Source organism: Prionailurus bengalensis, chromosome D3 (assembly GCF_016509475.1).
Source record: "Prionailurus bengalensis isolate Pbe53 chromosome D3, Fcat_Pben_1.1_paternal_pri, whole genome shotgun sequence".
Lineage (NCBI taxonomy): Eukaryota > Metazoa > Chordata > Mammalia > Carnivora > Felidae > Prionailurus > Prionailurus bengalensis.
The window spans coordinates 35141190-35160390 of NC_057356.1; the positions used below are offsets into that span (position 1 = coordinate 35141190).

A 19201-nucleotide genomic window follows, 5' to 3' on the forward strand; every position below is an offset into this window, starting at 1 on the left:
CCAGCTGACAAAATCCAGTGGCCTCATTTCTTCCTGTTCATCTCTGTGGCACTTGGCATATAGACCCCCTTAGCTACTCTTCTGTTTAATCTCTCCTGGTTCTCTCTGTCCTTGTTTCCCATCTCTCAATGATTCTGAAAGTATTTGAATTTCCCTAGGCATATTCTCCTTCCTTCTTGCTCTACTCTCTTTGGGTTCTATCTCCATAATGATAAGGTTAACCTTTTCAACGAATCCTCATTTCCAATGAGCTGTTTTGAGTTCTGGACTTTGATCTAACTGCCTACCAATACTTCTTGTTGGATGTTCTGATGGCCAACTCAACAAGTACAAACCAAACATTCTTCTGAAAACAACAATTCCTCTATTTCCTAAATTCCTTCTCAAGGAATAGTTCAATCAAACTCAGGGTGGATCCAGATTACTTTTTCTACATACACAAGTTTAATTCATTCAACATCTTTTATGTCTGCCAAACTCTTTCCATCCCCATAGCCACTGCCCACACTGCCTTTTGCTTGGATTTTTTAAAAAACACTTTAACTGGTCTCTACTATGACCCTTTTGGCCCAATGGCTACAGGATAAATTCCAAGTTCCTTAGCAACACATCAGGCCATAATGAACTGGCCGCTGTCTAATGCTTACCTCCCACCCTCCATCCTCCACAGGCCACATCCTAACTTTATATGTATCTATTACTGTAACAGATTTAGGTCTTTTTTACATCTTGGACTGTCCTCTGTTCCTACTTTCCTGCTGGCCAAATACTTAGTCATCCTTGAGAATCCAGACTAAGTAACTTTTCTACTGTGACACCATTACTGACCCCTCTAGAATTGTTTGTTTCTCTCCTTTTTGTCCCATCATTATACACTCAATACTCTCATTAATGTGCTTCTTACAGTGGTAAAGAAATTCTTAAATTATGGTATCTGAGACCATCTCAGAAGATCTGCAAGGCCAGAAATACGCTCACAGTAACACTAAGGTGCCACGTGCACCTTTCTCATACTCTCAAGAATATATACTGCAGCTCTCTAGACACTACATGACAAGTGATATCCAAATACACTGCATGTAGATGCAGATGAGAATTTGGTGGTCTTCTGTTAAGTCACACACTAAAGATACGTGCAAAACCAATGACACTCTTCTCACTAATAGTTTTTGTCTTGGAACATATAGTTATTTTCCATAAAAATATACTATGTGGGTAAACATACACATATGTATTTTTTAAACCAGTTAAAAAAAATCTAGGGGCGCCTGGGTGGCGCAGTCGGTTAAGCGTCCGACTTCAGCCAGGTCACGATCTCGCGGTCCGTGAGTTCGAGCCCCGTGTCAGGCTCTGGGCTGATGGCTCGGAGCCTGGAGCCTGTTTCCGATTCTGTGTCTCCCTCTCTCTCTGCCCCTCCCCCGTTCATGCTCTGTCTCTCTCTGTCCCAAAAATAAATAAAAACGTTGAAAAAAAAAAAATTAAAAAAAAAATTAAAAAAAAAAAATCTAAAGTTTTTCTCAGTTTCAATTTCTGATATTGTAAATATCAACAGATATACCCACATATAAAAAAGCTCTTTGGGATCTTTAGTTACACTGAAGGGGTCCTGAGAGCAAAACATTCAGACAAACAGGAAGAGTGTTCGAGTTTAGAGTCTTCATGAAGACTTAAATCACGGCTTAACCACTCACTGTTTCATTCCAAGTGTCATAAAAGAATATATAACACAGTAGGAATCCAATGTAAGATTTGTTAAATAAAAGGAATAGTAAAAATGCTTTGCTTATGATTTGTCACATTTGGCAAATTAAAATATCATTTGGGGAAAGTCGTCTATGGAGGAATAAAGGTATTAGCAACTTACCTCCCCAAGAAACAACTATAAATCTAGACAAAATTGTCAAAAACAACCACCTTAAGGCTCCCAAAACTGAAAAAAAGCGAACAACAAATTGAGAAGCATTTTTTTTTCCCCTCAAGAAAAACTGCTGAACTATGGACAAGAACAGTGAGTGTCTTTGGCATTTTTGCCTGGGGAATGCTCTCACATTCCCTGGCTGATGCTTAGTTTGCATGAAGTGCTACCAGGGTGGGGCTGGCAAGAAAAGCAGCATCTCTGCTGCCAGAGTGTGTCAACTCGAATTGGCAAAGAAGGTGTAAAAAGCCTATCCAGATGCACTGTTTCTAAAAATAGCAAAGAGGGTAGGAAATGATTGGAGGGGGCAAAAAACATACATCTTATTAGCCTAAGGTTGTGATCCTGCTGCAGAAGAGCATCAAGCCGGTGAATAAGCAAGAAATTCAACAGGGAGATTACAGAAATGAGAGAGCCACAGGGTGTGCCAGATAAGACTGACACACATCCCTGGCTGAGAGGAGAAGATCAATGGGAAAGATCGGAGAAGGGCTAAGCTCTCCATGCATCTCTCACTGACAGGGAGATTATGTGTACATGCAGAGGAAATCTGAGAGGGTCCATATCCTCTACATATCATTAGTTGACTGCACACAAGCACAGCAAGACCCAGGTGAGCCCAACAAAAAGTAAATGCCAGGACAGATTTCAAAAATGCCCTAACATTGAATGCACTCCCCAACACAGGCAAGTGTGCCTGTAGAAGGTGGAAATCTGACTGGCTCATGGTGTTTGAGTACAACTCCTGACCAATCATTGGCTGCTGACTAATTTATACAGACACAGGGGTACCTCTGTGGAAGCAAGACTAAAATATAAAAAGAAAAACAATGGATACCAGTGGTTGTGACAAATACTGCAAACTCCTAACATTTTACTCAAGAAAAAAAAAAAAAAAAAAAAAACAAACAAACAAAAAACCAACTTAGCAACAATTACAAGGTTCAGGTGGGAAATAATGAGCACCCAAAACTGTAGAACTGCTACAGTATATGACCTAAATTGTCCAGTTTTCAATAAAAATTAAGACATACAAAAAAGCAAGGAAAAAAGTATTCAAGAGAAATTTCTCTGAGTAAGCCCATATACTAGATTTAAAAGTTATTATAAAGAAAGAAATAAAACAATGTTTAAAAATTGTAAGTATGACAATAATGACTTATCAAATAATACCAGTAAGGAAAAATCACAGAAAGAGCCAAATGGAAATAATGGATTTGAAAAGCAAAGTAACAGGGCACCTAGGTGGCTCAGTCAGTTAAGTGTCCCCGACTTTAGCTCAGGTCATGATCTCTCGGTTTGGAGTTCACACCCTGCTTCAGGCTCTGTGCTGACAGCACGGAGCCTGGAGCCTGCTTCAGATTCTCTGTCTTGTTCTCTCTCTCTCCCCCTCCCCCACTCACATGCTCACAAAAAAAAATGAAAGGCAAAATAACTACAAATATATTAGATATGTTCAACAGCAGATGTGAGATGGCAAAAATACACACACACACATACATATATATATAGAAAATCAGTAAATTAAATATTACAAGTTTCATGAAAACCTTAAATCTACAGATCCAAGAAACTCAACAAACTCCAAAAAGGATAAACACAAGGGAGAATCCTAAGCACATGACAAAGAGAGAGAAGCAGTGAAAAAAATTCATTGTGACAAAGGTACAAAACAATTAATAGCTGACTTCTTATCAGAAACAGTTAAAGCAAGAAAGTAGTAGAGTGACATTCAATCTACTAAAAGAAAAAAAAGTCAAGAAATCTATATCCAACAACACTGCCCTTTGAAAATAAAGCAAGCAGTCAACAAAAACCACATATTATATAATTCCATTTGTATGAAACATCCAGAATAGGCAATTCTATACAGACAGAAAGGACTGGTGGCTGCCTAGGGCTGTGGGAGTTGGGGACAGAATGAGAAATGATTACTGATGGGTACATAATGTTTCTCTTTTGAATGAAAATGTTCTAAAATCAATAGTGGAGATGACTGCACAACTCTGTAAATATACTAAAAACTACTGAATTATATACACTTTAAATACGGTATGTGAATTATATTTCAACAATTTTGTTTTTAAAATATGGAGAATCAAGATATTCCTAGATCAATGAAGACTTAAAGAATCATGGCTGAAGATCTTACAGTAAATGCTAAAATTCTTAGTTAAGAACATGACAACCAAACAATAACTTGAGTCTATAAAAAGAAGAAATTAAGACTGACAAACCTGGCAAATTTATAGGTAAAAAAGAATTGTATGAATATGTATTTCTCCTCTTATTTTTTTCAAAGATAAAATTGTATAAAATTATAATAGTCTGTTATTGGATTGGTAACAAATGTTGATGAATCCATGTATAGATACATAGATACACGAAAAAAGTGGAGGAAATGGAGCTATACAGGAACTAAGTTGCTATATTTTACTGAATTAAGTCACTATTAATTTATAATACTTAGATGCACAGTATAAACGACAGATCAACATCTTAAGATTACAATTTAAGAAACACAGTTTAAAAAGTAATAAATTTAAATAGTATATTAAAAAATATTTAAAATTAAAAAATATTTAAAATTAGGGGTGCCTGGGTGGCTCAGTTGGTTGTGTCCAACTTCCGCTGAGATTATGATCTCATGGTTCGTGGGTTTGAGCCCCACATCGGGCTCTGTGCTGGTAGCTTGGAGCCTAAAGCCTGCTTTGGATTCTGTGTCTCCCTCTCTTGCTCTCTGCCCCTCCCCCACTTGAGTTCTGTCTCCTTCTCTCTCAAAAGTAAATATTGGGGCGCCTGGGTGGCGCAGTCGGTTGGGCGTCCGACTTCAGCCAGGTCACGATCTCGCGGTCCCGGAGTTCGAGCCCCGCGTCAGGCTCTGGGCTGATGGCTCAGAGCCTGGAGCCTGTTTCCGATTCTGTGTCTCCCTCTCTCTCTGCCCCTCCCCCGTTCATGCTCTGTCTCTCTCTGTCCCAAAAATAAATAAACGTTGAAAAAAAAAATTAAAAAAAAAAAAAAAGTAAATATTAAAAAAACCTTAAGGGGCGCCTGGGTGGTGCAGTCGGTTAAGCGTCCGACTTCAGCCAGGTCACGATCTCGCAGTCTGTGAGTTCGAGCCCCGCGTCGGGCTCTGGGCTGATGGCTCAGAGCTTGGAGCCTGTTTCCGATTCTGTATCTCCCTCTCTCTCTGCCCCTCCCCCGTTCATGCTCTGTCTCTCTCTGTCCCAAAAATAAATAAACGTTGAAAAAAAAAATTAAAAAAAAAAAACTTAAAAAGGGAGCACAGAAGGAAGAAAAACAAAAAAAATATGAAACATAAGAACACAGAACAAAATGGAAGATATAAGCCTAACCCTATAAATAATTATGTTAAATGTAAATGGAGTAATCACTTTAATCAAAAGGCAAAGATTGCCAGGGCAATCAGGTACGAAAAAAAAATCAAAGTACCCATACTGGAAAAGAAGTAAAATTATCTTCATATGGAGTTGACATGATTCCATATGTAGAAAATATTAAGGAATCCATAAACTTTTAGAACCAATAAATGAGTTCAGTAAGATCATGGAATAGAAAATCCCTACATACAAATCATTTATATTTATATATACTAGCAATGAAAAATCCAAAATGAAATTAACTACAATAGCATCCCAAAGAATAAAACACTAATAATATAGCAAGAAGAGCTCAAGATTTGTACACTAAAAACTACAAAGTATTGCTGATGGAAACTGAAGGTTTAAATAAACAGAGAGATATTCTCTAGTGATAAACTGGAAGACATACTGTTAGGATGTCAATACTATCCAAATGGATCTACTCAATAAAATCCCTATAAAAATCCCAGCAGGCTTTTTTGTAGAAAATTTCATAAAATTTAGATGGAAATGCAAAGTACCTTAAACAGTCAAAATGGTTTTAGAAAAGAACAAAGTCTGGAAACTTAAAATTCCTGATTTTGAAAGCAGATTTGGGGTTGCCTGGGGTTGGTGTGGGAATAGGGACTGAATGCAATGGGCATGAGGCTCTTTTAGCAATGATGTAAATGGTGTAAACTGGATTGTGATGATGGCTGCACAACCCTATAAATTTACTAAAAATCACTGGATCATACACTAAATGAGTGAAATTTAGGGTATATAAATTACACCTCAATAAAGCTATTAAAAACAGTGTTTGTATACAATGTTCATCACAGCTCTATTCTTGTTTGCCAAAAACTGGAACCATTTCAGATGTTCTTCAACAACAACAAAAAAAGACTAAGGGGGAAGAAAAGACACAAAAAGGAAAAACAAGACAAAACACAACACCAAAAAGAAAAATTAAAAAATAATGTGTAATGGGGCGCCTGGGTAGCTCAGTCGGTTAAGCATCCGACTCTTGATTTCAGCTCAGGTCATGATCTCACGGTTTGTCAGATCAAGCCCCATACCAGGCTCTGCAATACAGTGCAGAGCCGGCTTGGGATTCTCTCTCTGCTCCACTCCTACTGATGCATGTGCACACGTGCTCTCTCTTAAAATTAATAAATAAGCTTAAAAAAAGAGATACTGTGTAAAATTAACTACAGAAGAGACTAAGAACAGTGAGACCAGTTAGGAGACAATTGCAGAAGTCTAAATGAAAGTTCTGAGAGCCTAAATTAAATAGGAGTGAAGAAGGATAGATGTTAAAAGACAATCACAGGTCGTTGCCAATCACTAACAATAAACAACAAAAACTGTTAACATTTACTGAGCATATATTATGTAACAAGCATTGCATTAGGCACCATACTGATGCCATTTCATTGTCACAGCAATTCTATAAAGCAGTCTTGTCTTCCAATACAGAGAGATACACTGAGGCTAGAAAAGTCATATAAATTTATCCAAGGCTAAAGACAAGGAAAATGGAACTGCTACCGTGTATGTGTTTTGATACTGGGGGTCAGGAAGTGGAGAAAGAAATGCCAAATGACTGTGATGTCTTGGATTTTTTTTTTCACCCCCTCTCAATGATTATTTCGTAAGTAAATATACCATATTAGTAAATGTGTTATCTCCGGGAATGAAAAACAATCTTATCCCAGGAATCCAATTTAATTTTAAAGGAATTAGATAAATGGTTTGGATTTAACTGGGATCCAACTGTTTTTATTTTATGGGTAATTACTAAAATTACCAATGGGGAGTTTTTCCCAGTTCCAAAACAGTCAACCCATCTTTAAGATAATCATATACCTTTCTTCCATATGGTTTTTCTACCATATTGCTGTCACTGTCAGAATTTTCACTCTGAACTGGTTTTGTGAACCCAGATTTGGGCATCTTATAGCTGTTCAGCTAGCTTCTTTCTTTTGTCAGTCTTCTCATCCTGGATCTGTAAAGAATGGACATAGGAGGGTTATTTGTATACATCTGCAGTAAAAACCTACTTAAAGGTATACACCACAGTTAATGTAACTTGTTATTCTCTGTCTTTGTAAGTCCTAGTCTAAAGTAAGGTTTCATTTAAGAATTTGAGCTTCTAAAGTTCTCTTAAGTCCATTCAATTTGTCACTGAAAAGAAGAAAAGAGAACTACTTTTATATTTTTTTCCACCTTCTCTAGACTAATACCTAATCTCCAGTTTTCCAGGTAACCACAAGCAGCAGAAGTGAAAGCAGTGGCAAAGGGTTTGCCATTTCAGCCTGTCTCTAAAGGTAGAACGTTCTAACAGATTCTTCTCTGGTAGTTCAGTATTGGTCTGGAATTTACTTCTGAAGACCCAACCAAGAATTGGATAGGTCTGGTTGGCAATTTTACCATTTTAGATTATATTTATGAAACCGTTCCAAGTTAAAATTCTTGGAAGTGTTTATTTTCCTTCACAGAACTCCCAGACATCTCTAGACAGTCACTTTATCAATCTATTCATTGACTGAATTCCTACCATACTGTAATTATGTCATATATCACTTTCTTTCTAACTTGTTCAGTTTTCTGTCTCCTGCTCTGCAATAGGTCAAGGACCCTGATAGAAGCCTAAGCTTACATTTTAGACCCCCCCAAAAAAATTCCAAGCAGGGAGTTTTAAATATAAAAAGGGAAGTCACGGCACCTGAGTGGCTCAGGTCATGATCTCACGGTTCATGAGTTCGAGCCCCGCATCAGGCTCTGTGCTGACAGCTCAGAGCCTAGAGCCTGCTTCGGATTCTGTGTCTCCCTCTCTCTCTGCCCCTCCCCTGCTCATACTCTGACTCTGTCTGTCTCTCAAAAATAAAGATTAGAAAAAATTAAAAAAAAAAAAAAAAGGGGAAGTCATGAGACTAGACCAGTACTGCCATCTGATGACCTACGAGCTACATGTGGCTGCTGAAAGTTAAATTAACTAAAATTAAAGTAACTACTGTACAATACAGATACATTCCTATTATCACAGAGAGCTCTACCGTATACTACTGAGCTAAACTGAGGTTGCTGGCCAACAGAAGCAAGACTTGGACCACAACAATAAACAGAACAGATCAGCGTAATTTTTAGTTTTCATGCTATAAATTTCCTATAGATGAATATTATAGGTCTAAGTAAAGCTACATTCTAGCATCTAAGTGAATTATTGAACAGAGGATTAGTAAGATCTTCTGTGTTCTTCGAATTGTTCTGTTGGTGATTTAAAATATTTGATTTCAATAGAAACAAAACCCAAAGTCACCTAAATGAACTGAGTTAGCTTGTAAATTATCAAAATTAGATTAAATTAATCCAAACATAGCCAAATCAGACTACATTCCAACAGAAAAAAAACTTCCAGAGTTCAAATAGTTCAAATCTTTTATAGAGGAGGAAATAAACTTGAATAAGGAAACTTTTTTGATACTACACACCAGGCAGAGTTTACCTTGGGATCATGCAACTGTTTCAACTGATACCATATAAACAAAATCACTTAAACATAGCACTGTCCTCAAAACTAGCCCTGTGTAAAGCTTACAGTTAAAATTAGGAGTCATATATAATCAGAAGAATTCTGACTCAAAAGCAAAATGGATATACATAGTATCACCAGGCATTAGTCTAGGTGAGATTTATAAAGATAAAGCACTTTGTAGATCAAGCAAAGCACATTATTGGTGAATGAAGGAGTGTCATGAATATTTTTTTAAGAATATTTCAGATAGAGGGGCACCTGAGTGGCTCAGCTGGTTAATAAGCATCTGACTCTTTATTTTGGCTTAAGTCATGATCTCACAGTTCATGGGATCAGGCCCTGTGTCGGGCTCTGCGCTGACAGCATGGAGTCTGCTTGGGATTGTCTCTTTCACTCTCTGCCCATCTCCTGCTCTTTCTTGCTCTTCAAAATAAACAAATATTTTAAAAAACCATACACAGCAATATAATATATTAATAGACTATATGTTAGGAAAAGCTTACATTATCTTTCAATCACCTTATTTGGAAAACTTCAGAATAAAAACCAAAATTAGATTCCAAAAATATTACTTCAATCAACTAATATTAAGCATTTAATACATGGTTCTGTGACCTCAATATATAATGTAAAGCCAGATCAACCAATACAATTATACACAGGATAATCAAAATCACACTAGGTAAATTAAAATGGAATATTTTAAAATATAAAAATAACCCAATAGAAGCAGTAAAAGAAAAACTGAAGAATGAAAAACAGAAGGAACAAACAAAACAATGATAGACCTAATCCAAACATACCAATAATGATATGAAATGCAGATGGACTAAACACACCAATTTAAAAAAACTGTCAGATTGTATACCTGAAACTACTGTAACACTGCATGAGTTAACTATGCTGGAAATAAAGATACAAACAAACAAATAGGAAAACTGAAAAAGAAAAAAAACAGACCATCAAACAGGGGGAAAATGACCATACTATGAGCTATTAACAAGAAATTCATTCATATGTAATTCTATAGGTAGGTTAAAAAGTAAAAGAATGGAAAAAGATATGCCATGCAAACACTAATCAAAGGAACATTGGGAGTAACTACATTAATATCAGACAAAACAGTTCTCAAAGAACTTTACTTATTACACACTGATAAAAGGATCACCTCACTAAATGTATATGCAATTACAACAGAGCTTCAAACTACAGGTAGCAAAAATTGATAAAACTGACAGGAGAAATAGACAAATTCATACTTATAGTTGTAGGCTTCAACTACTCTCAGTAAGACAGAAAATCAACAAGCATATATAAAAGAACTGAAAAACGCCATCAATTCAAATCAACTGGATCTAACTGACATTTGTATAAAAATGTATCCAACAAAAGAATATACATTCTTTTCAAGGGCACACAGAATTTTACTGAGATAGGCCATGTCATGAGTCAAAAACAAACATTAATAAATTTAAAATAATTAAAATCATATAAATTTTGTTTTCACATTATGAAGAAATTAAACCAGAATCAAATATAGAAAGATAACAGGAACATATCCAAATTTAAAAATAAAGAAGAATCAGTAAGACTGAAAACTGGTTCTTTAAAAATAAATAAATACATAAAAAATTTTTAAAAATTTGCCATCTCTGGTAAGACAAATTAGATATAAGAGAGAAGACCGGGGCGCCTGGGTGGCGCAGTCGGTTAAGCGTCCGACTTCAGCCAGGTCACGATCTCGCGGTCCGTGAGTTCGAGCCCCGCGTCAGGCTCTGGGCTGATGGCTCAGAGCCTGGAGCCTGTTTCCGATTCTGTGTCTCCCTCTTTCTCTGCCCCTCCCCTGTTCATGCTCTGTCTCTCTCTGTCCCCAAAATAAATAAACGTTGAAAAAAAAATTTTTTTTTAAAAATAAAAAAAATAAAAAAAATAAAAAAAAAAAAGAGAGAAGACCTACCAAAATCAGCAATAAAAGGAGAGCATCCCTACAGATCCTACAATCACATGAAGGGGTAATAAGGGAATATTATCAACAACTTTACACAAATAAATTCAACAAATTAAGTGAAACAAATTTCTTGAAAGGCACAAACTACCACAGCTCACTGAAGGAAGCAATCTCAGTGGCTCAATATTTATTAAAGAAATTGATTTCATATTTAAAAACAAAGAAGACTCTAAGCCCAGGTGGCTTCAGCGGTGAATTTCACAGAACATGTAAAGAAGAAATAATGCTAATTCTACATACCCTCTCCTGAAAGATGAAAGAAGCAGGAACATATTTTATAAGGCAGGCCATCAATATCCTGGTACAAAAGTCAGAGTAAGTCTTTTATAAGAAAACTACAGATCCATATAATATCTCATGATCATATGCCAAAAAAAATCCTCAATAAAAATACTAGCAAATTAAACCCAACTATATATAAAAAGGACAATCCATCATGACCAACTGGGATTTATCCTAGTAATTCAAAGTCAGCTTAATGTGTGAAAATCAATCTGTGCAATTCACTGTATTAACAGACTAAAAGCCAACTGATAGTCTCAACAGATACAGAAAAAGCATTTGATAAAACTTCATACTCATCAATGGCAAACAACTCCCAGTAATAGAACAGAACTCGAATGCTTTGTCTCCTAAGATCAACAGGGAGGAAAGAATGTGCACTCTCATCACACCTCATTATCTTTCCCCCACTGGCTTTACTGAGATATAACTGACAAAAACTATTTATATTTAAGGTGTACAATGTGGTAATTTGATATATATACTGTGAAATGATTACTACAACCAAGATAATTAAAACATCTATCATGACACCTAATTTTATCTGTGTGTGTGTGTTGTAAGAACACTTAAGATCTATATTCTTGGCAAATTTCAAGTATACATTATTATGAACTAGTCACCATGCTATATACATCTCCCCATTCTCCCAGTCCTCAGCTCCTAGCAACCACCATTCTACTCTCTGTTTCCATGAGTTCATTTTTAGATTACACATATAAGTGAGATCATACAATATTTATCCATGTCTAGCTTATGTCACTTAGCATAATGTCCTTTAAGTTTATCCATGTTGACACAAATGGGAGGATTTCCTTTTTTTAATGATTGAATAATATTCCATTGTAAATATGAAGATTGCATCTTCTTTATCCATTTATCCATCAACAGACACTAAGGTTGATTCTATACTTGGCTATCATGACTAATGCTGCAACACACACATCGGACTACAGATACCACTTTGAGACACTGATTTCATTTCCTTTAGATATATACCTAAAAGTGGGATTGCTGGATCAGACAGCAGTTCTATTTTTAATTTTCTGAGGAACCTCCATGCTGTTTTCCATAGTAGCTGCACCAATTTACATTCCCAAGAGTGTACAAGGGACCTTTTCCACCATACTGTCACCAATACTTGCTATCTCTTGCTTTTTTGTTAACAGCCATCCTAACAGGTGTGAGGTGAGATCTCATCATGGCTTTGATGTGCAGTTCCCTAATGATTAGTGATGTTGAGCACCTTTACATATACTTGGCCATTCATAGGTCTTCTTTGGAAAAACGTTCAGGTCCTTTGGCCATTTTTAAATTGAGTTTGTTTGCCACTGAGTTGTAGGAATTCCTTATATATTTTGGATATTATTCCCTTACCAGATGTATGGCTTGCATGTATTTTCTCCCATTCTACAGGCTGCCTTTTCATTGCTACCTTTGCTGTGCAAAAGGCTTTTAGTTTGATGTAGTCCTACTTGATGATTAAAAAAAAAAAAAAAACCAAAAAAACTCCTGGAGTGCTTATCAAAATACAGATTTAGTAGGTTTGAAATGGAGCCAGGAATTTGTACTTTTAACAAGTATCCCAGTGGTTCTTCATCATTAGGAAAGTTTAAAAACCAACTTAAATTAGTATTTGAACTGATATTATAAAAAAATCTCATTAGAAAATGATTCGCTGTTTATTTAAGACAGATTTCTCGATCATATTAAATCATATATATACATAACATGCATGCATGCAGATGTGTGAAGTACCATCTTCATTTAAAAATTCACATCAGGCAGCCTGAGAGTCTCGTTAAAAAATTTTAACTGTCATTTCCTTTTTTCACAGGATAACTCTTCGTGAGAGTATTTTAACTTACAAGATTGATCCTAAAGAGCATTCAAACACTGGTATCATATGTATTTTGTTCTACTGATTATTACTTATGCCATAAATGCTCCATAGCTTTCTTTTCTTTGATCTGTTTCCATTTTTCTGGGAAGTATGTGCAGCAACTATTAGTTTCTTCTCATCTTTAACAATGTCTTCTCTGGAAGTTTATTTTTCTCTCCCATTCTAGATAGAAAATTTATTGCTTCGTCAGTTACTGCCCTCTGTAGATTTTTTTTTTTTTTTTAAAGAGAGCAACTATGTGCACACATGAATGGGGGAGAGGGGCAGAGGGAGAACCTTAAGTAGGTTCCACATGCAGCACAACCCTGGAATCATGACCTAAACCAAAATCAAGAGTCAGAAGCTTAACCAACTGAGCCACCCAAGTGCCCCTAGATTTTTCAGTTTAAAATAGTCGTAATGGAAGCTTGCAAACCACAGTTTATATTCTTTTAGATTGTAAGTAGGAAATGACCTAAGTTTTACATAATCCTTTACATTTAAGTAGAACTTTAAACAGTATTTTCCAAACTGGATTTTTCAAAGCCTCCTTCACTGGGATCTCTAAAACCTGCTTTTGATGCTGGGGTGGGAGTAGGGATCACATAACTGGAAGAAGACTATTGTATTTTAAATCTCTTGACATATGTAAGGTGATAAAAAAAAGATCCTACCATCCATCCACCTTACCTAATCCTTCTTCCTAGTAGAAAAAGTATTCTATAAGCAAACTTTCTTGGATTATATGTGCATTTGCTTTAGCAAAAGGAATCTGACCAACTCATTTTTGGGGACACAATGCACAATTCATTTTGGGGGGGACACATGCATATGTATCTAAAACATCCAGTTATTGGAAATTTTCAAAACTTGCTGACAAAAACGAGTATCACTACCCAAAATGTAAAGTTTAACCAAGCAACTGTAACTAATTTAATAAGTAGCAACGTGAGTAAACTAATGCTAAGTTATAATTTAATAACAAGAACAGCAGATTGAAACAACACAGCTAACTCCAGACAAGAACAGTGATACATATAAGCATTCTCCTTTTTTTTTTTTTTAATTTAAATCCAAGCTAGTTAACATATAGTGTAATAATGGTTTCAGGAGAATATAGTGATTCATCACTTACATGTAACACCCAACAAGTGCCCTGCTTAATGCCCATTACCCATTTAGTCTATCCCCCCACCCAATGACCCCTCCCAGCAACTTTCAGTCTGTTCTCTGTATTTAAGACGGATAACCACCCTTCTTGAAAGTGGAGGTAACTGCAGTGATGCCAAGTCTTGCTTGACAGATGTCTTAGTATAACAAAACTGATTCTTCAGGAAATATTAGTAAGTTGCTCTTTTTTATGACTTACTCTTCATCCTAAGGCTAATAATTTGGAGAACTTTATCTTCCTATCACAGGATACAAAATCGCTTATAGGAAGAGGCCAATCTTTGTGGAGAAAATGCTCTGAAAAAGTAATCAAGAAGGAAATAAACCTTGGGACCAATCTGTAGGGAAAAGCTATTCAACATGACAACAGAAGGGAGGGTTAAGGAAAAAACTCAAGAAGACAAGACTCTGGTAGACTATATGCAAGAAAGGGACAAGAGGAAAAAACACCTCCAGTTGGCAGGATGGCTAGAAGAGAACTTTGGAGACAGGAGTAGATAACAGAATTTGTAAAGTTGTTATGCTATGGACATAAAGATTACATAAAGTGTGAGTGCAGCTGCTCTGGAAAACAGTGTGGAGGTTCCTCAAAGAATTAAAAATAGATCTACCCTATGACCCAGCAATAGCACTGCTAGGAATTTACCCAAAGGATACAGGAGTGCTGATGCATAGGGGAACTTGTACCCCAATGTTTATAGCAGCACTCTCAACAACAGCCAAATTATGGAAAGAGCCTAAATGTCCATCAACTGATGAATGGATAAAGAAATTGTGGTTTATATATATAATGGAATACTACTTGGCAATGAGAAAGACTGAAATCTGGCCTTTTGTAGCAACGTGGATGGAACTGGAGAGTGTTATGCTAAGTGAAATAAGCCATACAGAGAAAGACAGATACCATATGTTTTCACTCTTCTGTGGATCCTGAGAAACTTAACAGAAGACCATGGGGAAGGGGAAGGGAAAAAAAAAAAAGAAGGTTAAGGGAGGGAGCCAAAACATAAGAGACTCTTAAAAACTGAGAACAAACTGAGGGTTGATGGGGGGTGGGAGGGAGGGTGGGTGGGTGATGGGTATTGAGGAGGGCAACGGTTGGGATGAGCACTGGGTGTTGTATGGAAACCAATGAGACAATAAATTTCATATTTAAAAAATAAATAAAATAAAATGCAAAAAAAAAAAAAAAAAAGAAAAAAAAAAAGAAAATCTCCAGAAGTGTTCCTCGAAAGAAACCAAAGAACTCAAGAATCAAAGAAAACTCTGTACTTTGAGATCAATTCATAGTTTTTTAGCATTCAGTGAGCACTGGACCCTTGAAATCAATGGTTTAAACATTTTTTTTTCTGCTAGTAACTGTATCTTCCAACTAGAAGTCTGACTTAAAAATCTTTCATAGGGGTTTCATAAACACCAGACGGTATCAAAGTCTGTCAGCAAATCTTTCCCAATTACCAGATATGCTTAACTTTACTACTACAGCTCCATTACCTACTTGGCAATTAGTTTTCATCCTTAAAGAGTACACTTTTACCAAGGTATGGGTGGCAGGAAGAAGGGAAGCATTCCTCTAAGTGGGGTAACATAAGCAGAAGTATTAAAAAGAAAAAAAAAAGTCAGGGGGAAAAAACACTCAAGAGAAAATAAACAGAACAAAGTACTGAAACCAAAACTTAGTAATGGATGAACACAAACTACACAGATTAAAAGTTAACTGAAACCTAAACACAGATGCAACAAGCTGACATTTTACAAAATGGTTTCTTTCCCTCATTTCAACCCTGCCTAAAATGACTTTTAAATTAAAGACAATCAAATGTGTTGGCATTTGTTTTTAGCTTTGATGAGATGCTCTTTGATTCACATTACTGCTTCTAGAACATTTCAATTTACTCAAAATATGCTGTTCTTTTAGGCTCATGCCACCCGGTAGTTCAAACTTGCCTGACTACCAGAATGCTTTTTTTTTTTTTTTTAAAGATACAGATGCCTAGCTTTATCTTTAGAACTACTGAATCAGAATATCTTAGAGGGGAGATAAATACCACTTTATAAAAAGATTCCTTTAGTGGCTGCAAGGGGCTAGGGAAAGAGGGAGTGACTGCTTAATTGGTATATGGTTTCCTTTTGGGTAATTAAAAATGCTCTAGAGTTAGATAATGGTGATGGTTGCACAACATTGTGAATATACCTAAAACTATTGAACTGTACACTTTAAAATGGTTAACATGGTGAATTATATGTGGTCCCTGGTGGTATAAGTTAACAATTCTGAAGCCACCATACAGTTGAGCCTCGAACAACATGGGTTTGAACTGCACAGGTCCACTTATACGCAGATGTTTTCAATAGATATATAGTATATATATAGTACATATAGCATTAGGTATCTCCTGTATGCATAAAATATGTAGATACTAATATATTTTACCATTTACTACCATAAATGGTAGTAACTGTGCATGGTTTGAACTGTGCAGGTCCACTTAGATGCAGATTTAAAAAAATATATGTATACATACACACACGCTATATATAGTATTAGATATCTCCTATATGCATAAAATATGCAGATACTAGTAAATTTTACCATTTACTACCATTTGCAGTCAAGAAAAATGAAAACAAATGTAAAGATACAGTATTTAATACCTACATAAAATTAACTGTAGCACATATATCTTTTATGAGTGTAATAATTTCACAGCCACATCCTGTTGCTACCACAGTGGGCTCATGCTGCAACTATCCATTTAAAATGCTGTGTCACACTAACCATCTATATAAGAATTGCACATTGCAGTAATGGTTCTCACTGCTGGAGTGGGAGATTGCAGAAAGGCAAGTAAGGAGAAGAATGGAATGTGGTAATGAATTATTGTTTGAGAGAATGTGAACTCATGTTTAGTTTAGTGTAGACACAGATGGTTTCCTACAGTAGTATTTATAGATATGCATATGGAGAATTAGTTTACACACACAGATTTCCTTCTCATGTCAGCTAGCAAGCCCAGAAGCAACAACAAACACTCCAGTAGCAATGAGAACACCTAACACTAAGAGCTTGGTTACTAGTACCTTACTCCAATAAAAGAAACCAGGGCTTAGAAAAAAGGCTGACTCTGGGGCTGAGATAGTAAATATACAAGATGAGTTTGGAGACTCTTACATTGCTATGAAAAAGTGCTCACAATTGCAAAAAGTGTACATAAATACATAAACTGAACAATGGGAATGTGTCAAAAGGATACAGGTGTCAACTGAAAGAGGTCCCAACTGGCAAAGTCAGAACACTTTCAGCAACAGAAAAAATAAGCCAAGTAGTACTGGGTTATAACCAAGGTATAAACATCTGTGTCCATCCTGATATAAGTGACTGAACAAATTAAAAAATGGGAGAGAACACACAAATTTGCCACAAAGAATTCCAGGTAGTTTATATAGATATTCTGTTTTCAAGTGTGGGCTGCACAGAGTGACTTCCTACCAAAGAATATGGTACAAAAAGAGGGAAAAAAGAGTAACCTGAAAAACAAAATACTATCTCAGCAAAGTGATCAAAGTTAGCATCTACAGTGAGAAGTCATGTTGATAGTATGTATCCTTGACGAGATAGAATGAAAACGGCATTTTACTTCTGTGATCTTCCTTCCAAAAACACATAACCCTAGTCTAATCACAAGAAAAACATCAGACAAATTCTAATAGTGGGGCACCCTACAAAAATGCCTGACCAGTACTCCTTAAAATGGCCAAGACCATGAAAACAAGGGAAGTCTGAGACCACCACAGCCAAGAGGAGCTTAAGACAACATGATGTTTAAATGTAATGTGGCATCCTGGATGGGATTCTTGGAACAGAAAAATGACATGAGGTAAAAAAAAATATAGAAATGTGAATAAAGTATGGATTTTAGTTAATAATAATGTCAATAATAGCATTATTGGTGTATCAATTATGACAACTCTACCATGGTAGGTAATGTAAAACACTAATAGAGAAAAATGGTGTGAGGTATATATACAAGATTATATAGGAACCCTGTGCTGTCTTTGTAATTTTACTGTAAATCTAAAACTATTCTGAAGTATTTAAAAAAAAAAAAAGTTCCCCAGATATTTTAATGGTGAGGGAGTCATTAAACAATATTGTCTCTACCCTTTTTACTGCAAGCACCTACATACCTCCCTCCCAGTCACTTTACCTCATATTGAGTTTTATCACTTACAGCCTTAATCTTTACCTCATATCCCTCCGCCATCATGGTTTTCTTCAAAGTTCATGTCTATACCCCATCTCCTACTCTGATCCCTTAGATCTTGGACTCCTATCAAAAACTTTTTCACCCCACTTTAGCCACTATTTCTCCATTTTTTCCTCTTCAGAATTTTGTTAGTAACCTTCGCAATTTTTCTACTGTGGTATTTATCATTTTTCTATTGTTTTGTAAAAGAAGAAAAATGATGCTGTCATTTTTGTTGTGCGCGCACACACACACACACACGCGCATCTCAGAGATGTTATGGGTTTGGTTCCAGACTACTGCAATAAAGTGAAAATCATAATGAAATGAGTTTTTGGTTTTCCAGTGCACGTGAAAGTTATGTTTACACTATACTGTGGCCTATTAAGTTTAAAAAAATGGATATACCTTAACTAAAAAATACTTTATTGCTAAAAACTGCTAACCATATTCTGAGCTTTGTGTTGTAATCAGTGATCACAGATCACTATGACAAATATAATAATGCAAATGGTTGATACATGGCAAGAATTACCAGAATGTGACACAAAGACACAAAGTGAACAAATGCTGTTGAAAAAATGGCAATGCCAGGCTTGCTTAATACAGGATTGCCACAACATTTAATTTGTAAAAAAAAAAAAAAAAAAAAAATCAGTGTCTGTAAAGTGCAATAAAGCAAAGTACAAATAAAATGAAGTACACCTATGTATATATATTCAATTATATGTAATTTAAATTGTAGTTTGATAATTATAATTATGTATATATAATTACACATAATTTAAATTATACAT

General features: G+C 35.8%; 1 protein-coding gene across 4 annotated transcripts in view; it reads right to left on the minus strand.

Moving 5' to 3' along the window:
- ANKRD12 (ankyrin repeat domain 12) overlaps positions 1-19201 on the minus strand; it is a 129545-nt gene that overhangs the window by 86893 nt on the left and 23451 nt on the right. For all 4 annotated transcript variants that reach the window (XM_043558296.1, XM_043558293.1, XM_043558297.1 and 1 more), the window contains exon 2: positions 7147-7285. In XM_043558296.1, coding sequence (XP_043414231.1) covers positions 7147-7233 — 87 coding nt within the window. In that variant the 5' untranslated portion in view covers positions 7234-7285. The remainder of the gene's footprint in view (positions 1-7146; positions 7286-19201) is intronic.